Genomic DNA, 23939 nt, shown 5'->3' on the forward strand with positions numbered 1-23939 from the left:
CCACTCCCGCGACACTGCCTTCTCCTCCAGCCCGCATCTACGGCCCACGGGGGAGCTCTCCACCCGGAGCCCACAGAGGAAGAGAAGTCTGCGCGGGGCTTCCCCGGGGTCCTGCCCGACGTGCAGATACCGCCCCCCAGTGGACAGCGGCAGCACCACAGCCTCTCCCTGGACACGCCGGAAGGACAAGGGGATGGGATGCACACCAGAGAAGTAAGACATGGAGTACAAAGAGGAGCAAGCCTCTCTTAGGGGATGAACACACACACACTCCCTGTAGGTTCCGTTTCCCTGGAGAACCCTCACACACTGGGCATCGGTGTTTGTTCTTACTGCCTCTCCAGGTGACTGACAAGTTTCCTGGATTGATAACACTCACTTAAGGAATTAGCATTATTAATTCATGTTAGGAGAAATAAATTCTGGAGCAAAACTCATTACCTGGACTCTGTCTTGCAGCTGGCAACATGAAACAGTGATCCAAACAAAAAAAAAAAAATCACACAAAAACACCAAAAACTGTTTTGAAAAAGTGCTTGAGAATTTACTGTACAGTTTTTTTAAAACAATTTATTTATATGTTGGCTTCTACATGCTCCTGCATTTGTGTAAAACATTTATACATATTCTTTACAATTTGTACATATATTAAATGGCTGTATCATAAACACTGTTCTATGAGATTTTATAAAAGAAAAATCAAGTAGGGAAAATTACTTATAAAACATTAACAAAAAGAAAAAACCCGTGATACTGAAGAACAAGAAGTTCTCATGTTCGTATTCATTTGATTTCCTCTTCTATTTATTTTTTGGTTTCACTTTATTTGTGCTGGCCCAAAACTTCCATTTCCTATCATGTAACTATCAGGTCAGAAGAGGGAGAGCGGTGCGAGCGGACGGTAAGGCAGCCGTGGAGGGCGGCGAGGTCTGCGGGGCTGAGACTGTGTCTGTGAGCATCCCAGGTTAAAGCTGACGGTTCGCCAAGACCCTGTTTTGCTTTATGCCATTAACTGAACTACTAGTGATGACAAAATTCTGTCTGAAGTTTAGGATACAGTCAGGATACATCGCTCTGAACTTTTTCTTCTCGCACGTAAAAGCTTGGGGAGGGCCGCATGTTACGAGACTTAGCACCCTCGTCAGCCCCTTAAAACCTTCCCATCTGGTGGGGCTGGGAGAGGCTCGCTCACCTGTGCTTCATCGTTTCAGATAACCCCCACCGGCCCGCTCATCTAAAATCCCAATCAAGCGGCAAAATCACGCTTTCCCCAGCACTGCTCTTGATGCCTCCTTGAGCAGCTTGAGACTGCGAGGCCAGCGGAAAGCCTGGGAGGAGTGTTTGCCCACAGAGACATGGCTGCTCCTTCCCCAGGAGCCGAGCCAGAGCGCCTCCCCCGAGACCCTGGGGCTTTCTCAGTGAACCCTTCCAGCCTCACCCGGGCTCAGGAGGGAACGCGAGGCAGACGGCACTTTAGGGCGGTGGGCGCGGGGGCTCTGATCCCGGGGTTCTGCCGAGCTGGTCCTCTGGAGGGATGCGTGCGGCAGGGCCACGTGAGGGCGGGAGCCCCTGCTTGCTTCCTCTGTTGAGAAAACTGAGTTGAGTTATAAACATCTCAGTGGAAGGCGTGCAGAGTTTCCTAAATAGATAGGACTCTCAAAGGGTGGAAAGGAGTTATAAAAATATACAAACATATTATGTTTTTTACTCTGGCATATTTTGCATTTTTTAAGAAAGCAATTAGTAATTATCTGACGTTGGGCGGCAACAGAACTGTGGCTGACTCATAAATTACAATTTTATGCAAAATGTAGAGGGGGGGGCAAATCCCTAATTTTCCATTCAAAATTCTGGTAACTTTACTTTCCAAAAATAGACAATTTCCATTGGTTTAAATAATGGATGTGGAGATGAACGAAAGACTATTCCTAAAAAACGGATGCATTTAGGCGCTTAATAAAGGAAATTAAGTTTTTTTCCAACTCTCCGTTTTTTTGGTTTTCTTTTTGTTTCTTTTTGGATGATGGGGGGAAAAAAAGAATCAAATTGCATCGTCCCAAGTCAGAAGGAAGCACTTCGGCGTTTCTTCACGTTCGTTCCATCTGTCCTACATCACCGGGAAGCGGCCGAGGGCCTGCCTCAGCTTTTCCGCGATCTGGTGAGAAACAGAACACCGTGAGATGTCTCGCACAGTGACCCTGTGGTTCTCTATTATTTCCATCTCTTCTCAAACATGCCAAACATTTCAAATCCCGTCACTGGTAGATGCTCCTAGTCTCTCCCAGCCCCAACTCAAGCCTCTGAGCAGTGGAAAGGGCAAGTGTTAGCTGCTCAATGGTGTCCGACTCTTTGCGACCCCATGGACTGGTAGCCCGCCAGGCTCCTCTGTCTGTAGGATTCTCCAGGCAAGAATACTGGAGTGGGTTGCCATTCCCTTCTCCAGGGGATCTTCCTGACCCAGGAATCAAACCCGGGCCTCCTGTATTGCAGGCAGATTCTTTACCGTCTGAGCCCCCAGGGGAGCCCTATAAAAGTGAAAGTGTCCGGGCAGCGGAGCGCGTGCTAAGTTGCTTCAGTTGTGTCCAACTCTTCGAAACCTTATGGACCGTAACCTGCCAGGCTCCTCTGTCCGTGAGATTCTCTAGGGAAGAATACTGGAGTGGGATGCCATTCCCTTCTCCAGGGGATCTTTTTGACCCAGGGATCAAACTCACGTCTCTTACGTCTCCTGCACTGGCAGGTGGGTTCTTTACCACCAGCACCACTTGGCAGGGAAGAGACCTCTGAAATTCCCAGATGGGACTGCTGGCTGTGGTGCCCGGCTCGCAGGAAGCCTGGCTCTTTCCAACCATGCGGTGTCATTTCTAGACCATCAGCCTGTCCTCCCAGGATCCGGTCTCCGTGCTGGGCCCAGACTCCCCTGCCTTCCCGGACACCTGTGACCTCCTAAGACAGGCCCGCTGCTGCTACACATGTGGAGACAGGCTGCACCTTTCGCTCATCTCTGAAACCACCTGTTTCCAACACACATGGACAGTATGCACGGAGCACATGGGCCTTGGCTCCCTTCCAAGAAGCCCTGCGGTGGACACACGAGTGGCAGTGTCCACCCACAGACCAGAGGACGCATGTGTGGACATGAGTCTGGGGCCTGCCGATCCCTGAACATATAGGAGATGACCCCATGGAAACAGTGGAAAGCTTAGGAAGAAATACAGTAGCCAACACGCGGTCAATCATAATAAGTTACAGAACTTGTCTTTGAGGTCTGAGTTTCCGTTTATGGGCTAGATCTTTGTTTTCTGTACATCCTGGTGAATAACAAAATTGTTCTGCAGAGGTGTGAATGTCTACATTTTCATTACCGGTTCCTGAATGGAATCATCTAAGGCTTCACTCCCCCTCCTGCTTTTGTTTTCCTTCTGAAATCCCTCCTGCACACTGTGAAATCCTCGCTCACACACAAAGCCGGCCTGTGTGGTCCCGCGCGGTGCCAGGCGCCTTCCCCAGCTGAGCCGGCAGGGTGACCTCATCTCACAGCATCCCCTGTGCACGGAGCGGCGGGCACCGGACCAGCACCCCGCACCCTTCCTTCTTGAAAAAAATAAACCCCTCTTTAGCCCAGTGTTCCTCAAAAGGAAAACGGAGATATGGTTAAAAGAGATTGGAAAAAAAATCCCTGCTCAGTATTTAGCCTCCTTTGGCTGAGAAGTGAAGTTGCTCAGTCATCTGTGACTCCCTGCGATTCCATGGACTGTAGCTTACCAGGCTCCTCTGTCCATGGAATTTTACAGGCAGGAATACTGGGGTGGGTTGCCATTTCCTTCTCCAGGGGATTCTTCTGGCCCTGGGGATCGAACCCGGGTCTCCCACATTGCAGGCAGTGTGAACCGCCAGGGAAGCCCGTTAGTTGCCTCACCAGTTAGGGTTAAAAACCACAGGTGCCCAGCTTCACAGGGAGCCCTGGCGGGACGCGGGGAGCCCGGGAGACAGGCCGACTCACCGTCTCGTAGAACTGCACCTGCTGCTCCAGGTACAGGCGGATGACGCTGTTGTAGTCGTAGATCCGGTTACTGTGGAAGTGATTCATCTCGGCTGCAACCAAGACCAAGACATCGGTCAGTGCCCCCTGGACTGCAAACACACACAGCTGTGTCTCTGGCCCAGTTACGATTCATCATCAGCCAGGCTGGCCTGTGCCAGTTCCTGACAACAATGCCACAAAGAGGGTAGAGAAACAATTTGAACAGGTAACGGCAAAAGCACTTCTCCATAGATGGATGATTACTGTCAATTTGCATGTTAAATCTTTTTTAAATAAATTATTCCCTTAATTTAACTTTAATATCTTTCAAAACAGTGTGTGTGTGTGTGTTCACACACAGACGCTCAGTTGTGACCAACTCGTTACCCCATGGACTGCAGTCCGCCAGGCTCCTCTGTCCATGGAATTTTCTAGGCAAGAATACTGGAGTGGGTTGCCATTGCCTTCTCCATGCATGTAAAAAAATTTTTTTTTTAATGTTAAATCTCATAAAGCCCAGCATGACCACACAAATGACGGCTCTTGCTTGAGTAAGAAGCCAACATGGGCCCACTGGCTGCTGGCGGCCTCAGTGAAGAATGTCGAGTCTGCCCCCAGGGGCCCCGCGAGTTGCCACGTCCCCTGCTGCACGGCGACCGCCCAGGCGCCTCTGACAGGCTGGGCAGAGGCGAGACATGAGGAAGGCCCTCTTCAGGGCAGCTGATGCCTGGTGCCACCGAGCGCCAGCACTGCCAGAACTCGACCTCTGTCCAGGCAGAGGGCTGGACGCCCAGCCTCTGTGTTTGCTGAATGTCTCAACTCGGCAAACGAACACCTTCTCCAACTCTGCCTCTGAGTGCCACCCCTATCCCGTCACCAGGATCCGAGAGGCCTTCCTCATCAGGCCCCACATCACCTCTGTCTTTTCCCTACACGCCACACCTACAAAGCCAACCGCTGCTGGCATAAATTCCTGTAAAAAGCTCATTGTTCCGGTTTTAGGTTGTTACCTGAAGTTGTACAATGCTTTCATTCGTCAATTGGGATAACTCAAAACACAAGGTCAAGACCAACTTTCCCTTCCAAGCCCCAAGCTTCAGTCAGTCCTCCCTGTTTCTGCCCTGAACTGTCCTCGTTCTGGAAACCTTTCACACATTCTTCTCTTCTCCTACTTTCTCTCTAGTCCTGAAGGATCCTTTGGAAAAGCCCATAAGTACCCTTCATTCTCTTCCCCAGCACCTCATCTTCTTTGGGTCCTCAAAAATCTCAGACGGCAGGAGCTAGGTCTCCAGCTGGGCTGTCTAACGTCAGCCTCCGATTCGCACCCCCACCTCCATCACTATGCAAATCCTCTTAGCAGTGTTTATTCTGTGTGTTTTTCCATCGAAACCTTTTCATGGCTTCCTAATGCTCATAGCAAGTCTAGACTCTTCTGCCTGGCTTTTGAGGCCCTCCAGAATCTCCAAAGTCTCCCCCTCATAACTTGCAAATGGGTTTTATCCCGAAGGCCAATGACATAATCTGGTCCCGTTCTGTTCTGTGTTCCCACTAGAATATCCTTCCACTCCATCCTTGGCCCATGTATTCCATCCATCCGCCAAAACATGAAAAATCCATTCACTGCTCCTACCTGCTGGAAAATACTCAAAAAATTCAATATTTTCTTTTTAGTAATAGTTAAACCATGCCAAAAATGCTATGTTCAAACTCCCATCACATTCTATGGTCTTGAGGCCTGCATGTTACATGCTACTAAAAGCTGGATTTGGGAATCTAGTCTGGATAGGGCCTGCTGTTGAAGGTTATGAAAGGAATCTTCAGGGTCTCCAAGAAGAAATAAAAACGTACAGGTTTAATCAATCATGTTGTCATTTGTAGTTACATCAGGTAAATGTATGAAAAACTAAATGTAAATATTACAGCTTTTAACACTGGGATCCTACAAACAACAGGCTCATGAAGATATTTTGAATCAGTTCTTTTTAACTTAACTGCTGTTTATACTGGAATTTCTCTCCAGCAAGGAAAATAGAAATTTTTTTTTGGAAAAAAATCTCCACTAGCTATACACAGACCTTATCGTTCTTACCTTGCAAAGCGTAAGACATTGTCCCAACACGCTTCACCATGTTCTGTTTGTCCTGGGGGGTGATCTTACTAGTTGCAACCAGTTTATCACTTTCTTTCACTTTTTCTATTGCTCCCTGTGAAATACAAAATGCAGTGGTATTAATAAAACAAATCTGAAAGGATTAGTCATTAGTTTAAAATGTAACAAAGCCAACATATTCTATAATTATCTTGCTACTGAATAGGAAAATGCCTCCACAAAATGAGAACATGAGGAACGCATCTCACTGTAACTTCCTGTAAGTCGCTTGGAAACAAAAATGCTGCTATTCTTGTAAAATATAGCTAAGCTGAAACCTACACTTTCATGCTGCAGCAAGGCTGAAAACTAAATAGCACTCTTTTTCTGTAATATGAATAAGTCATTGTCAGGTGACAGCAGTACATGATTGGCAAACAGGCACTAGGTCTAGGAAGTCATTTGATCCGGGACAGTCTAGCGAAGTGCCTGGGCACTCTTGCAGAGTATTTCATAAGCTGGTACCTAGCTGTGCTGATTATAAGCTTTACTGTGATTTCTGTAAGAAGCTCGGACTAACTTCAAATTAATACCGAGATGGAAACAGCTGTAAAAGCTGCCAAACATTTCCCACACTCGCGTCATCACACAGCTCACGGGTGCTGTCTGGGAAGAACTCTCCGCCTGTGTATAAATCAGGTTCCCCACCTAGAAATGTCAAGGCAGGCACAAATTCCTACAACAAACTAACTGTTCTGAGGGTTTTTTTTTCCTTTTTTGAGATTTTAATTTTTTTATTCCCACCCACCCCCATTACAGCAAGGTAACTGACAGATAACATTATATTAGTTTAAGGCGTACAACATAATGAATTTGAGACATGTGTATAATGCAAAATGATTACTACCATAAGTATGTAAGATCCATCACCTCAGTGAGTTATAAACTATTTTCTTCCTGTGATGAGAATTTTTAATATCTACTCTCCCAGCAGTTCCACCTGTGAGTATATACCCAAAGAAAACAAAACCACTGTCTCAAAATAAACCCAAGCACATCACAATACCCTAGAGTAGGATGGCTGATTAAACACCCACAGTAATGAGGTAATGTGCAGATTTTGAAAGAGAGAAAAATTAACCAGAATCAAAATCTGAGGACACTCCAAACCAACCTTTATTTAGTTTTAAAAAAGAACCTTTATGATGGGAACTATATAGTTCCTTTTTATTAATGTAAACAAATAAAATCGACATTGACCACTCTGACCTTAATTAGGACAGACAGCATCAGGCTGGGGGACAGGACATCTGATTTCACCTGGACAGGAAAGGCCCTGGGAGGCCTCGCCCACACAGTGCGCAGGGAGGGTCCTGCCGATGAGGGCAAGTACCATTCCTGGCACCCACTTGACCACCAGATACCATGGTTATTACGTCTGCGGCCTGCCCTAAGTATATCCATAAAGGAACAGCTAACATCCTTTTAGTTCCCTCCAGATAATCTTTCTACAGAATAAAAGAAACTGAACCACCACTCAGGTATCTGAATATGACGCCCTCACTCTGTAAGCCCGCTGAGCCGCTCCGGCTGGTTTTGGAGAGGAGCTCCTGACTGGGGGGGCGCTGAAGGGCGAAGCTCCCACAGCTGGCCCTGCACCTGGGTCCTGACCCGGCCAGGACCTCATCTGTGAACGCCTAGGATCAAGTTACCTTGTGAGCGCCAAGAATGTCAGGGAAGCAGCCAAGGAAACCTTTATATTCATGATTACATTCCATCAGGAAATGGAGATCTTTCTTTGGCTGTAACAAGAAAGATTGGCTATTATTGGTGGAAGAATTCAGACAATCAAAGAGAAAACGGTTACATTTAAGGGCTGTATCAGCCAAATCTGCCAGGCATGACATGAAGTTACTGAGTGTGAAGAAGTCAGCCTAGTTCTCCTATAAGAAAATAATCCCCAAGAACTCTATACTGTTATTGTAGGCTGTGAAAAAATGATAAAACTGGATTTTTAGGTTGGTTGGTAAAATTAGCTATTTTGAAGTGGCCCAAGATACAACACTGTGAACAAAGTTAAAAAAAAAACTAGTTAACACCATATGTTTACACAGAAGCAAATAAGATGTTATAGCTTAATACAAATTTTAGCAGAAAATAAGCTAAAAATCTGGTAATCATTAAAAGTGGCAACTATATATTTTTCCATTTGTTCTGTGATAATATTTAAAGTTTTGGTGTGCACAATTCTAAAAATAATTTTTTTTTTACAAGTATCAGGAGAGTAGTTAATGACCACATGAATGTATGGGTATACAAATATATATTTCAAGTTGTCATCTGCAAAAAAAATTTTTTTTTAATTTAAGGGTTTGAAACAACCTTGATGGTTAGTCCCCTTAAGGAAACATTATCTGTTATCTATGAACATAATTGAAATCAGGCTACTAAAGACTCCAATAAAAGCCAGGTGGCTACAATGAAATCTGCTGCTTGCCAGGAATTTGAGCAGGGCTTTCTCTTTATTAGCTGTTGATCCTCAGCCCATCCCCAGGCAGGTGCTTCCATTGCTATTTACAGACCAGGAAACCCCTGCTCCAAGAGGCTGAGCAAGACCCAAACAGGGACCATCGCTATTTACAGACCAGGAAACCTCTGCTCTGAGAGGCTGAGCAAGACCCAAACAGGGACCATCGCTATTTACAGACCAGGAAACCCCTGCTCCGAGAGGCTGAGCAAGACCCAAACAGGGACCATCGCTATTTACAGACCAGGAAACCTCTGCTCCCAGAGGCTGAGCAAGACTCCAAACAGGAAGAGTGAAGCTCTTCCCTGTACGTGCTAATCCCCTGGCGGCTGAGATGGATCCAGACCATCGGGGCTGGGAGCTGTTGAAGCTTCCTGATGATGAATTATCCATTACTTTAGCTTGGCCTAAGAAATACTACTATTTGGTGTAATTAATAAAGATGCGTAGGGACAGAGGAGAACAGCCTTAAAACGGGTTTTAAATAAAACGTGGATTAGGTAGCATAAAATCTTCACTGGAACCATGTGACTATGTTAATATACCTGTTCTGCCACAAGGCTGGCAATTTCTTCATAAGTCTTTCCTGCTTCAGTTATCGCGTCATTGAGATCTGTTTCACCTGGGAATCAAGACAGTTATATGTGTGTTACAACTTATATTTCCTTTTCATTACTTCTAAAATGTTATTACTGCAAACTTCAAACTTTGAAAACTATACGATAGAATGAATCCTCATCTACTCATCACCCCCAACTAACAGCCTATGTCCAATCTTTCAATTCCCTCCCTTCCTCTCCCTTTTACTGGTCATTTAACACTTCATTCATACATTTTACCTAACAGACAAGGGCTCTTTAAGAAATAGAGACAACCCCAATCTCACACCTGAGAAAAGACCATTGTTCCTGATATGAACTGTCCAGCCAGTGTGTAGCTGCCTGGTGTCTCCAATCAAGTTGGCTGCTTGAGTCAGGATACAAAGACCGTCCACGTGGCATAGAGCTGACATGTTTCCTACAGAGGTTCTTTCTCCTCTGTGTGTTTTTCTTGCAAATTTCTTTTGGGGAAGTGTTGAAGAAACCAGGCTGTGTGCCTTGGTCCCACAGTCGGGTTCTGTTGAGTGAGTCTCGGTGGTGACAATAGTCTTGTTTCCTGTACTGTCTAGATCTTTCATTTTAGTATTTATTTAGTATTTCAGGTTTGCAAATTGGTGCTATATTACTTCTGTCACTGCTCCTTTATTAGCTGAAATACTTTTATAAAGACAAATTTTTCTTTATCAGCTTTTTGTTACCTTGAGGTATGGGGACACGAAGAACAGGTTAAATGCTTCCTTCTTTTTACAGTTTTCAGAATTATAAGTTGATTCTATTCCATCCTCCAAAGGTAACTGAGATTAACTTTTTAAGAATATCATTGCAAGTCTGGATTAAAGTTGATATGCTTAATTTCATAGCAATCATTATCTTCACTAAGCTCAAATTTTCGCTTCATAGGACAGTGGAAGGTTCTTCAGATTGGCATCCAAGTTCTTTACCTCCGAGCTCTGGATTATTTCAGGCAAACAATATTTCGAAATCGCCATGTGGGTGATGCTGGGAGTTCTTGTTACTGGACTCGATAACTATTTCTACGTCTTTTCAGTGAACAGAGCCAAGTGTATATCTGTTAATTCCAAATTTCTAACTTATTTTTCCCACCTTCCCCCTTTGGTAACTAAGTTTTTTTTTTTTCCCCCTATGTGTGTGAGTCTGTTTCTGTTTTGTAAATAAGTTCATTTTTATCATGTTTTTAGATTCCATGTTTAAGTGGTATCACTGATATTTGTCTTTCTCTGACTTCACTTAGTATGATAATCTCTAGGCCCATCCATGTTGCTAAAAATGGCATCATTTCATTCTTTTTTATGGCTGAATAATATTCCATTTATATAAATACCACATCCTCTTTATCCATTCATCTGTTGATGGACATTTCGTTGCTTCCATGTCTTGGCTACTGTATAAAGTGCTGCTGTGAACACTGGGTGCCTGTATCTTTTTTAATTGGAAATTTAATCTTTTCATAATTTTTAGATCTATGCCCAGGAATAGGATTGCTGGATCACATGGTAGCTCTATATTTAGTTTTTTAAAGGAACCCCCATACTGTTCTCCATGGTGGATGCGTCAGTTTAAATTCCCACCAACAGTGTAGGAGGGCTCCCTGTTCTCCACACCTTCTCCAGCATTTATTATTTGTATACATTTGATGATGGCCATTCTGAGTGGTGTGATACCTCACTGCAGTTTTGATTTGCATTTCTCTAACTGGCGATCTTGAGCACCTTTTTGGGGTGTCTTGGCCACAAGATGCTTATCTTCAAAGACCTTGGGTTCTTCATCTAAAAAAATGGGGGCCAGACCAACGAATCCGCAAAACTCCTGCCCAAGCTAAAAGTTTTTAACTAAAAGACACAATTCAGCCAGGCTAACAAGAAATATTCAAATACGGGAGACACGGGTCTTACATTTTGGTATAAGACTAATTTCTTATACCTGGAAATACTCAGACATTGACCTCCAAAGACCTACCCTCTCTGGGTATCAGAATAATGCCACGGTGACAGTACCAAGCCTATCATTTCTATAAGTGATAGGACGTCCTCAAATTGAGTAGGTACCACTCATCTGGCAAATACTTTTACTACCTACCAGCTCCACATGCCAAATTAAGAAAATGAACCAAGATATAAAAGAAAATTGCTAACTTATAAGTGTTGTCCATGGAAATGCACAATGAACTCAAAATACCACAAGTGGATATACAATATGGGATAAGCTGAAAACAATAATGAGTTAACAAGAGACATAAGGCAATAAGAACTTGCTACTCAGTCAAGATTTTTCCCTCCAAATGTTCCTGGTAAGATCTGGCTCTTGACAGTCAGACTCGGCTTCAGAGTTTGGCAGAGAAATGAAAGCAGGGCAGAGTGTCACATACCATACCCGCCTGCTTCGCTAAAACACAAGAGCTGTATCTGAGCACAGGAAAGGCAAAGACACTAGCCAGGAAATCCAAACTATTACCACCCACCACTTTTCTCAAAACTAGTAAGGTGAGGAGGCAGAAGTCCTCAGTGGAGCCATGCAGCCAGTTTAAACGCCACTGATGGGGTGCTTCACTGCATTACTGCGTGTCTGTAGGAGCCTGAGGAGGCCAGTCTGTGGGGGTTAAGACGCCAGAGCCCAAAGAACAAAGAAATAAGGGTGTACCTTGGTAACCACTGGAGCTGAAGACCGTGGCCAAGCTCTGCAAGGCCTTCCCTATCTTCTGATACTCCTTGGGTAATGCTGAAAGAGAAAAAGGAATAAGGCATTCACTAAGTGGAGCAAAATTAAATGATCCAACTGTTTTCTCAAATGATGCAAAGTAAGTCTGTATTCTTTAACAGAATATCCATACAGAAGGTCTGTTTTTACAAATTAATTTTTCTTCAGTTTTTAATCAATCAACTATTCAATAAATAGTGGACACTATTATTATGAACACCACCAGTGCCCACACTCTCATTCACTGAATGAAATCAAAGCGAACCAGAAGCTCATTTAGAAGATGATTTCTAGGTTTGAGTCCTTTCATACATACAACACCAACCTGATCATCACAACCGCCCCTCTACCGATGCAGATGCACTATCTCCCCTTCCTGGGTTAGGAACGCTGGGGTCACGTGGCTAGTAAGTTAGGATCTGTTATTCCTAACCTGTTGCTTTTCCCACTCTGCCATGTACCCGTGGGTGATTATTTACAAAACAAAACACGACCAAAAGCAACGGGGTGTGGAGAAGAACAGCAGTGGAACATCACAGGACCAGGGAGGAGGGATTTTAGCTTTCTCATCTGTATAATAATAAGATTAATTAAATCATCTCCAATGCTCCTCTGGTGCTAAATCCTAGGCTTCTAGGATCACTCTGGAGATCTCTCCAGAGAAGAGTCTTTGCATCTCAGGCTACTTTCATTTGCAATCTGTACAGTTTCCTGAAACACAACTGCTGCCTTCAAAAGAAACCATTACTCGCATTTGAAGACACTATTATAAAGAAAAATGATTCACATGTTTCTTTAAAAAAAAAGTCCAGGACAAGGAAATTTGACATATGGTCTACAAGCTATAAGAAAGAGGAAACAAGAATTCAAATTATATTAGCTTAGTTAATTTTAATAAATTGTTCACCCTTTTGTAACTCAGCTTTTGCCTTTACACTGGGGGTTAAAAATACTTGCTGTGTGTTTCACCATGTGGAGTGTGTCCTAGACTTCTCACTTCACAGATTAGGAATTTTTAAAAACTCTCTTGTGAGAGGAAAGAAACTATGGCTGAATCAAATTCTAAACAAAACACATCAACCTCCTGTTCCCCCAAAAGACAGCAGCCTAATACTATTAATATTTCCTAATCTTGGTCTGTGGATTTTACAGGAGGACATGGAGTTGACCAGATGTTAGACATAAGGGATTTGATTCTTTAATAGAAGCCATAATCCCAGGTTTTTGGGATATCCTTAAAAATTTTAAGATTTGTACTCATTTAAAATTTTCTTTAAAAGCAGGAAACAGTTGAATTTACAGTTAATTATTTTAAAAATTAAATTATTTCATTTACGTTTTAGAGAAGTATCACTCCCTTTTTGGCTCATGAGTTATTCCCTGTGACCAAAGGCCTGAAACAGATTTTATTTTCTGATGCTGCATTTGTATAGGTTATGTTTTCAGGCTTAGTTCTATTTTCAGCATTTCTTTGCCATGGGAAAAGGAACCAGTGTTACTGCTCCTGGTGTCTGCCCCTTGAGCATGAACATCTGGTACATGACAATGGATCTGTTGATATAAAATATCACGTGAATGGTGGAGGGCCATTGAAAGGCCTGGTTTTTCCTGCAAAGGGCAAGACAGGAAACATTTTAGGCTTTGTTGGGCTGCAGGTTTCTGCTGAAAGTACTCAACTCGGCCATCCTTCACACCACAGCAGCCAAGGCGTGATCCCCACAGCTGACACTGGACTGTGTTTCTCTCCTTGGCTGCTGGACGGCAGGGCGGCCAGGGTCTGGGGGACACAGGAAAACGGTTCAGCGGAGAAAGGGAAGGGAGGGTGCAGCGCAGCAGGCAGAGAGCGGAGCGGACAGCGGCACTTCTCGGGTCTGACCCAGGCTCCGGGCTTTCTGCTACCACCCGCCACCGGGCTTTCCTAAAATTAGAGCTTTAGTCAAACATACAACTCACTAAAGGGATGACTATTAAAAAGTAAGATCCTAGGATTAAAAATAACCACTGGCACTTTCTCTGCAGGCAGAAAGAGTGACTCTCCCACAGATTACAAACCCCACATAACTGGAAATATTCAAGAGAATGTGGTGCTCTTTTACGGGGGTTCTTGGAGCCGCTGTGGTCACCCAGGCTCCCGCGCTGTAACCGGGCTGGGAGGCGAGGTTCCGCAGAGCGCCGTGGCTGTGGCGCTGCCCCGGCCCCCGGGGCCCCCGGGGCCGCACTTACGTCCTGTGCACCGCTTCCAGTGCTCCTGCCCCACGTTCAGCAGCTCCTTCACGCCGTCGTCCATGGCTTTGGTGAACTTGCCGACAGCATCACACTTCTGTTCTCTGTGGGGCAAAAACACGAGGAGGTTGCGTCCCCGACTTCACTACCCAGCGTCCAGACAGTGTGAGGTGTAAGAGGAGAAAAGTCCAACGTGGTCAGGGGAGCTCACAGCAACCCTGACCACGGGTACTTGTGCTGTGCATTCTAGCAACTGTGCTGTAACTAAATCAGTCTTAAAAACCGGCTAGATTCAGGTTTTTAAAGAACTGCTTCAACATCTGCCACTTATATTTTAACTCTGCTTTCTCTCACCCTCCATTCCTTGTGAATTCTAACTAAAATTGTTCTAAAGTAAATAAAATCTTCATTTCTTGAATATCTTACTGACTGAAGTTCAATCACTGCAGGTACTGGTGACTCTATAGTATGGGCTGCTAATGGTAGTTGTTCACTCATTCCAACAAATACTTTAATGAATCAGAGAAAATAAACCTACACACACAGCATCTAAGTGATACAGAAGATACCAGTTCCTTCAGGATTAAAAAGCTTTTCCTGACTTGAAAAAAATTATCACAATATACTTTTAAATGAAAGGGGAGGTTACAATAGAGACTGTGCAACATGAGGTCACTTTTGTTTACACAACCATTTTCCCTTCAGATACATGTGTACAGAGTAGGGTCTGGAAGAACACAGACCTAAGTCAACATATTAACATCGACTTTCTCTCTGTGTAGTTAGAAGACTGTCTATATACTGGACAAAACATAAGCAATGGCTATACATTAAGAAAAAAGGCTGCTTAAAATTATTACTATGAACAAATACAAGATTTATTAAACTTTATATAGAAAAGGAACTACTCCAGACTTTCAACTAAGTCTGCATTAAAAAGATGACACGATTAAAAACAAGAGATTAAAACAACACTGGAAAAACAGGCCTGAGATTGCTCTCTTCAAGGCTATGTTCAAAGAGATTTCTGGCCCGTGGACTGATCTGTGGGTGTCAGCTGGCTCAGTGCCATGCTCTGTCCTCATACTTTATTATTAACTACTAACCACTGTGTCAACTATGAAATCACTGACTTCAAGGTAAAAAGGAAGCGGACTTTAACTGATGTTATGGTTAGCAAGACAGTGTTTCAAGTACAAGAGATGCTCTCCATGACTTCTGACCACAACCCACTCATTTCACACCCTCTCATCTGACGATGTGAATTTCAGGTGTGGTCAGACGGGCCAACGCCTGCGAGCAGAAGAGGTGGACCCGGTCTGGGAAGCGGGGGCGGCTGGCAGGATCTCTTACATTTCCACTAAGTCCAGGTCAGGTGCCTCTGGATCCATGGTGGAGAATATCATAACTCCGACCAGCTCATCTTTCTCAGCCTTCCTCTTCCCTGTTTTCCATTCCTGTAAAGAGGAACATTATGACATTAAAGCGGGGAGCGGAGCCAAACAGCTCTTTCAAAATCCCGTCCTAGCATCGGCTCACTGACTGTCTTTATCCTTCTAACTTTCGGGAGGCAGTGCCCATGCTGTCTCCCTCTGCACCCCTGCATCTCCAACTCCATCCCACACGTGAGCAGTGTGAACGGTGCCGCTGTGCTGAATGGTCCTTAAGAGCTCAAATCCTCTCGGAGTGAGGTGACCCAGGACTTGTCCTTTCCCAAGGCCCACCTACCTGTACAAACACATCCAAGGAATCTGACCAAGCACCTCAAAATTTTAGGTTGTTTTCTATGAAAAGATTAAAGCCTTTCTAAATATAGGAACCAATATTATAAACTATTAAAAAATTACTACAAATCATATATATATGGGCTTCCCTTGTAGGTCAGTTGGTAAAGAATCTGCCTACAATGCAAGAGACCTGGGTTCAATTTCTGGGTCGGGAAGATCCCCTGGAGAAGGAAATGGCAACCCACTCTATAATTCTTGCCTGGAGAATCCCAAGGACAGAGGAGGCTGGTAGGCTACAGTCCGTGAGGTTGCAAGAGTTGGACACGACTTAGCGACCAAACCACCACCACCGTGTATATGTAACACACCCACAGAAACGTGCCCAAAGCAAAAATACACAGTACAACAAATTCTCATACAGTCAATTCCTGTGTAACTACTTCCAAGGGCAAGAGAGAGAATGAGAGCTGGACTTCTGGAAGCCCCCTTCTCGTCCCTTCCCCATCACTACCCCTTCCCTCCCCTTCCAGGGGTAACCATGACCACCAACTCTTTTATGGTTTTCAGTTCCTCACTTCATACAGTTTCACCACCAAAGTCCCCACACCATGGTTTTGCTACTTCTGTGAACTAGCTGAGAACACAACACTTGGCATTCTTCTGTGTCTGCCCTTAGTTGCTCAACCTATGCTAAGAAGTTACACGCACACTGTTGTTACAGCTGGACTCCATTCATTTCATGGCTGTGTAACACTCCATCGAGCGACTGTTGCCCAGTTTACTGACCCCACTGTACTACGGGTAGCCATCAGTGGCCCTGAGTTATGGATAAAGCTGCTGTGTACACATCTCCTGGTGCATGTGCGCATGCACTGCTGTGGGGATATAACCAGGCGTGGAAAGTTGTTTAAGCAGATAATGCCAAACTGTTTTCCAAACTGGTCTCACCAGCTTCCACACCCACCAGGAGTGTGTGAGTTTCAGAAGCTCCTTATCTCACCAAGAAGACACATGGCATCTTGGTCTTTCTAATTTCAGCCTTCTGGTAAGTTTATTCACTGTGGCTTGAATTTGCGTTTCTTATTACTCATAAGACTAGGTGCTTTTCTATACACTCACTGATGATTCAGATATTTTCTTTTGTGAGTTGTTGTTCAGTCGCTCAGTTGTGTCTAACTCTTTGTGACCCCACTGACTGCAGCAGGCCAGGCTTCCCTGTCCATCACCAACTCCCAGAGCTTGCTCAAACTCATGTCCATCAAGTTGGTGATACCATCCAACCATCTCATCCTAGCCTTCCTTTTCCTCTTGCCTTCAATCTTTCCCAGCATCAGGGTCTTTTCCAATGAGTCGGCTCTTCACATCAGGTGGCCAAAGTATTGTAGTTTCAGCTTTAGCATCAGTCCTTCCAGTGAATATTCAGGGTTGATTTTTTTTTTTTTAGGGTTGATTTTCTTTAGGATTGACTGGTTTGATCTCCTTGCTGTCCAAGGGACTCTCAAGAGTCTTCTCCACAGTTTGAAAGCATCAATTCTTCGGTGCTCTGCCTTTCCTACTGTCTAGCTCTCATATCTGTTCATGACTACTGGGAAAACCATAGCTTTGACTAGTCGGACCGTTGTAGGCAAGGTAATGTCTCTGCTTTTTAATATGCTTCCTAGGTTTGTCATAGCTTTTTTTCCAAGGAGCAAGTGTCTTTTAATTTCATGGCTGCAGTCACCACCTGCAGTGATTTTGGAGCCCGAGTCTGTCACTGTTTCCATTGTTTCTCCATCTGTTTGCCATGAAGTGACAAGACTAGATGCCTCATCTAAGCCGTGATCTTAGTTTTCTGAATGCTGAGTTTCAAGCCAGCTTTGTGAGGGACATTACCAAATCTCCCACTTGTCTACTGGTTTATCTTGCTTATCAATTTGTATGGGTTTTCCCATATTCTAAAATCCAGCCCTTTGTTGACTATACATGTTCATATCTTCGACTTGTTTTTCCTTTTAATAACTTCTGATAAACCAAAGTTCTTTTTTTTTAGGGTAGTCAAATTTGTCAGTCTCTTCCTGTATGTGTCTTATTTCAGAAATCCTTCCCTACCCTAGGGGTACAAAAATTTTCTCCTATGTTACCTTTTAGAAGCTTTATTGTGTTGTCTTTCACATTTAAACTTGTAAACCATCAGGAATTAATTTTTTTTAGATTCAATACGGTGGAAACTTTCAACCAGATAAAAGTAGAAAGAAAAATATTTTAATAAACCCCTATAGATTCAGCTTCAAAAATTATCAACTTTTCACCAAACTTGTTTTATCTGGTCTCCTCCATCCTACTTTCATTTCTTGTTTATTTTAACGGAAATCTCAGATAGAATATCATTTCACCTGTAAATATTTCACTGTGTATCTTTAACAGATAAGGGCCATGTCTTAAAAACATTACCAAAATACCAACATCAAACCTAACAAAATCAACAGCTTGTTGTGAGGCAGTGACCACGTTTATTTTTCCCAGAGATGCCATCCAATGGAGATGCCATCCATTAGAGATGCCATCCAACGGAGCACCACTGATAGGAAAGACTGCCCATCCCCCACCCCCGTCCTCAGAATCATTCTTGTCATAAATCAAGGGCCCATTATATTCTATTGATCTGCTTTTAAAATATTTTAGCTTTATAATGAGTCTCAACATCCAGGAAAGGCTTCCTCCCATTTCATCTTTATTTTAAAGAGTATCTTGGCTATTCTTGGAGCTTAAATTTTCTATGGAGGACATCTTTTCAGTTCTTCAATTCAAAAAACATAGTGCTGGAACACTTATTGAGGTCTTATTTTTATTTCTCTCAGCAGTGTTTCATGGTTTTTAATGTAGATTTACATTTTTCTGTAGGTTCTTTTGGGTTTTCTACGTCCAACCATCTATATGAACTACTCTTGCCCAGATAATCACAATTTTTAATAATTTTCTAGTTTTATGCTGTCATTTAGCAGGTGAGGAAATTGTGGCCCAAAGAAATTCATGTTTTGGCCAAGGTCATGGAGGTAGTCAGAAGCAGAGCCAAGAAAACCAAGTGCCCTGGCCCCAGGTTCTTTCTTGTTTCTCTCACATCAAAAACACCAAAAAAAGAAAAAAGCCTAAAATTTGCATAAAGCATAACCTTTAGAAATGCTTCCTGTTTTTTTTTTTTGTTTGTTTGTTTGTTTTGGGGTTTTTTGGGCTTTTTGGCCATGCCAGGCAGCTGATGGTACGTCAAGTTTCCCAACCAGGAACTGAACCCGGGTGCTTGGGAGTAAGAGCATGGAGTCTAACCACTGAATTGCCAGGGAATTCTCTAGAAATGCTTCCTCAACAGAATCCTAGACAGATCAAACAAGCCCTTGTTAAAATCCTGTGGCAAGCAGTAAGGTACCAACTTGGAGGGGGTTCCACATAGTTTTTGTAACTGCTATATATTACATTTTGACATGTAAGCATTCACCATGAAATGCAAAAAGACTACAAATATTTAAATAGAATGATCTCTAACCTATAAATTACACTAAGCATGACCAAACAAATGATGGCATACAATGGAGGACTAAGGTGACACATAGCTATTTCCAAAGCAGACAACAATAGTGAGATGACAAGCAGCCAATTTCTTCTTGATTTTCAAACAAGAACAGTGACTGCAGGCAGAATGACTGCCCACAGGGCAGAGGCAGACCTGGACAGACAACAGTTCTGGAAAAACAAGGTGGCTTTGAGAAAGCAGATTCACTTATGAATCTAATTTTCATTACACTATTTACACTGTAAGGTCAAAATATGATCCTAAGAAATCATTCACAGTATTTCCCTAACTTCACGCTGAAAATATCCTACACAGCTTGGGGTCTATCCTATATTTAACAGTATTGAGGAGAAAGCCCCTCATCCTATCACATCCCTTCACCCCTGTCCTCACTGGGCCAACTGGTTCCCGGTTTGCAGAAAATCATTCTGGCAAACTCCTTGCTCACACACTGTAACTACTTTACTATTACTTAGAAATAGCCAACTAATCAACATGATTTAACTTCCTTGGTGTGAATGTGACAATTCTCAATATCCTCCAGGATTATAATAAAATGTCCTACCTTCTCATCTCGGAAATTTAGAAACTGCTGGAAGACCTCACTCTCTGAGATTACCGGGTGACGACACATCCTGGTCATCCAGGCCTGAAGCCGCTCCATGCGCATTTTGATAAACTCTTCTTCAAAGCGACCTGCAAGAGACAAGCCAAGAGTGATGTGCAACTCTGCCCAGGAGGAATCATTGTTACCCAGGTGGAAACGCTGCTCATACAGCTCCTGGCTACTGGCAGAGTTACTCAGTAAAAGGTAAACCATGGTAATTTTTCAACAACATTAAAACAAGCAACACAGGGGATGTTCAAAGGCCCACAGGAAAGGTACTCAACAAACCTGAAAGCAAATTTTATCTCAATATGAGAAACTTTCTCTTTCTTATTAACTAACATGCCAGTGCCTGTATGATCATACGAAGCCTTACAGGAAAGAAAGGGGTGATAATATGGAAATTAATAAGCAATTCTTACCAAGAAGGTGAAATTTCTATATTTATAAAAATGTGTCTAAATACAATATAATCTCAGATATACAGAATTAAACTAAGTCTTTATGAAAAGTAACTCAAAACTGTGTTTTTTTTCCCCTGTGTTTTGCTTTTTCAACTACTTAAATGAAAATTAGAAAAAGCAATTTTTCCATGAATGCAATAATGAAAGCTACTATTCCAGAACTTAAGACCATCATAAAACAGGAGCTTAATGGGTGATATTTCTGTTTTAAAAGTAGAAAATCAGTTTAACAAACCTTACATACCAAACATCTAGTGAATACAGAGTTTTTATAAGCCTAATAAAATCAGTATCAGTTAAAAGGTTTTTGGAGATGGAAATTCTGGCTATAGATGCATTTGACAATTAGCTAATCCTAGTCCTGAAAAGCAACTAGAAAGCCGAACAAAAGCCACAAAAACTAAGTGCTGCGGAAATCAACCAGAGGCATACAGCCTGCGAGAAGGGTTTATGCTCCCAAACTGTTGACCTTCAGGCCAGAAGAGGGGGTTCTGGGATGCTCTGGCCTGGCGTTGCACCCCATCTCTGCACTCCATTCTATTTCCTCTACGACAGAACCCACCCCATGAAAGTCTTACATATTAATCTATGAAAATATGCGCAGAATCTGTAGCTGAAACATAAAAAACCCTACATGAAAATCAAGTATGACATATTTAAGTTCTTGCACTGGAAGACTACATGCTAAGATTTCAATCCTCAGAGGGTGGCCAGGCGGCTGGGACTGACTGGGCAGCGTCTTCGTTGCCAGCGAACCCCGTAAGCATGCTGCCAGTCTCCTGTCTCCTCTTCACCACGGCCTCTTCTGATACGAGGTGCAGGAACTAGAGAAGCGTGCCTCAGGCCAGGCTTTTGAGCTGATTCTCAGCCTTTGACCAAAAGAATGTGTCCCAGGAAGTCCCCTCGCCCCTCCTAAGAAGAAGGATCTTTCCCTGGAAGAAATTCAGAAGAGATTAGGAGCTGCAGAAGAAAGATGCAAGTCCCATGAAGCCGAGGTCCTGAAGCAGCTCTCTGAGAAAAGAGAGCACGAGAAAGAAGTGCTTCAGAAAGCGACAGAGGAGAACGACGTCAGGACGATGGCGGAAGAGAAGCTGACCCGGAAGACGGGAGCCAGCAAAGAGAACCGAGAGGTGCAAGCGGCTGCCAAACCGGAGCGTTTGCGAGAGAAGGACCAGCACGAAGCGCGGAAGAACAAAGGGTCCAAAGATCCTGCTGACGAGACTCTTGTTCTGAGAACTGACTTTCTCCCCCTCCCCTTCCTAAGCATCCAAACGCTGTACTGGCCAGTGTCACTTTACTTTTGCCCTCCTGACAAATACATTCTACAAGCTGATGTAGGACTGTGTAGGTAGATCCAGACGGTATGATGTTGTTTTAGGGGATGAAGGAGGGAGAAACGAAAGGTGTTTTACTCCTTTTCTGAAGTGTTGACGTCTTTCTAATGTAGCTATGTTTCTCGTTGCATCTTTTCTACCTCAGTATGGTGTGCTGGGTTAATGGCTAGCACCGTATTGGCTCCGTGAAAACATGTCTGTGAAAAGAGTACGCAGTGGCTTCTTTCAAACTGTTAGATACTGGATATCTGTTCACTTTTAAATCCCAATTCTGTCCCAATCTTACAGACGCTATTGTACTTGAACGGTTAATAAAACTGCACAGTGCTGTTGGTGACAGTGGAAAAAAAAAAAAGAGAGATTCAAGTTCTCAGAAAATTGGTCTACAGAATTAATGCAATTCCAATAAAAACCCTAGCATGATTGTTGATAGGTATCTGACTATAGAAGTATCATGCTGACTCTTAAATTTACATGAAAAGGCAAAAGAAAAAGAATAGCTAAAAACAATTTTGAAACGAAACCAAGCTGGAGGATTTATATACCTGACTTCAAGACTTCTATAAGGCTACAATAACCAAGATGGTGTGGTATTGGCAAAAGGATGGACACATAAATCAATGGAACTGAATAGAGTCCAGAAATAAACCTGCACAAATATGCTCAATTGATTTTTTGACAAAAACGAAAAGGCAATTCAACAGAGAAAGGATACTCTCTTCAATAGATAGTCCGAGAACCACTAGATGACCAGATTTATAACATAAACCTCCACCACCTCACACTTTATACAAACCTTAACTCAAAATAAACCCTAGACCTAGATGTTAAACTGAAGACTACAAAACTAGACCCCCCCTCCTGTATATTAAAACACTTCAAATTCTGCCCGTACTAGGAGCAGAGATTAATAAGTACTGCAGAAACTTGTACACAGTGCAGACGATGACCCACCTCACAAGCAGAAGAGACCCTGGAAGTCAGCACAGACCTAAGGGCTATACTGAATTCCGCGTTATGAGCAAGTCAACTATACAAGAGTTTATAAACTACTCATTGGTTGGAATTAAATAGTCATTCTTATTTCTCTTAACATTTTTTTCTGACACAGCTGGTCTATTTACAAACTGTGACTTCAGCTATTATCTTGTTCTTGTGAGGATATTCTTATCAGGTTCCAGAAAATTAAGAAAAAGGAGAGGAGGTATTTCCACCTGCCCATTTCCTATGACCCTGACCTAGGTTTTCATGAATAATGTTAATATACCAGTTTGGCCTCCGGAAATAAAACCAGATTCATTCAATGTTATTCCATAAAAAATAAAATCCATAAACAAATTAGAAAAATCTTAGCTCTAAGCTTTTCCTGGACGGATTATCAAGTCCACAGAAATGTCATGACATCATCTACTTGGTATTCCTTTTTCTTTTCTCCAGGATTTAAGGGAAGGGAGTTTATAAAATTATGATGCTGTGGGCATCTCAGGCAGGACGCAGACGAGAGAAGGGGGAAATAGAATGGCTTCTGTGCCTTCTAGTTTCCTCGGCATGCGGCCCAGTCAGGGAATCAAAGCCCAACTTTCTTCAGACTGAGGGGCTGTTGCTTCTGTGCTTTTCTCTGACATCCCCTGGCTTCAGGCCTGACCCCCCCCCCCCCCCCCAAAAATCCTTACTATGGGAGAACCATGACTCCATGATGCTTTAGGCTACGCCATGGGTTATCTGATTCTGAATAAACCGTGTATTAAAACTGAAAAAAATAAGAGAAACCCCCATAAGTCTAAGATAGCTCATGAATCCATTTATTTCAACACCATGGAGAACATATTATGCTAACCAAGTTGATAAAGGAGAGTTTAAAATTCAAACCTGAAGATGGAGAGAAAGTCAGAACTCAAGTTTTCATGGAAAGAAATCTAAATTTTTAGAAAGCTGTAATTAAAACAATATGGATGACAGAAAGGAGGGACAGTGAGGATACGCAGTGGGTGAGGACTGGGGTGGGCGACACGTCCGAGCGGGAGGAAGCAGCCACACACCCAACCTGCCACCCTGGCGACTTGAGGGGCTGCCTGGGTGTCCCCCC

The 23939-nt window shown here is 43.3% G+C and overlaps 1 protein-coding gene and 1 pseudogene across 2 annotated transcripts in view; one reads left to right on the forward strand and one right to left on the reverse strand.

Annotated features, from left to right (window-relative positions):
- Positions 1-520: 520 nt before the first annotated feature.
- The window catches only part of SNX9 (sorting nexin 9), an 87053-nt gene continuing 63634 nt past the window's right edge, over positions 521-23939 (reverse strand). For both annotated transcript variants that reach the window (XM_070461513.1, XM_070461512.1), the window contains exons 10-18: positions 20014-20144; positions 15531-15634; positions 14178-14281; positions 11898-11975; positions 9186-9262; positions 7826-7915; positions 6114-6228; positions 4004-4095; positions 521-2155 (exon numbers count right to left, since the gene is read on the reverse strand). In XM_070461513.1, coding sequence (XP_070317614.1) covers positions 2108-2155; positions 4004-4095; positions 6114-6228; positions 7826-7915; positions 9186-9262; positions 11898-11975; positions 14178-14281; positions 15531-15634; positions 20014-20144 — 839 coding nt within the window. In that variant the 3' untranslated portion in view covers positions 521-2107. The remainder of the gene's footprint in view (positions 2156-4003; positions 4096-6113; positions 6229-7825; positions 7916-9185; positions 9263-11897; positions 11976-14177; positions 14282-15530; positions 15635-20013; positions 20145-23939) is intronic.
- On the forward strand, positions 20398-22157 carry LOC110134704 (stathmin pseudogene; annotated as a pseudogene).

Source organism: Odocoileus virginianus, chromosome 34 (genome assembly GCF_023699985.2).
Source record: "Odocoileus virginianus isolate 20LAN1187 ecotype Illinois chromosome 34, Ovbor_1.2, whole genome shotgun sequence".
NCBI lineage: Eukaryota > Metazoa > Chordata > Mammalia > Artiodactyla > Cervidae > Odocoileus > Odocoileus virginianus.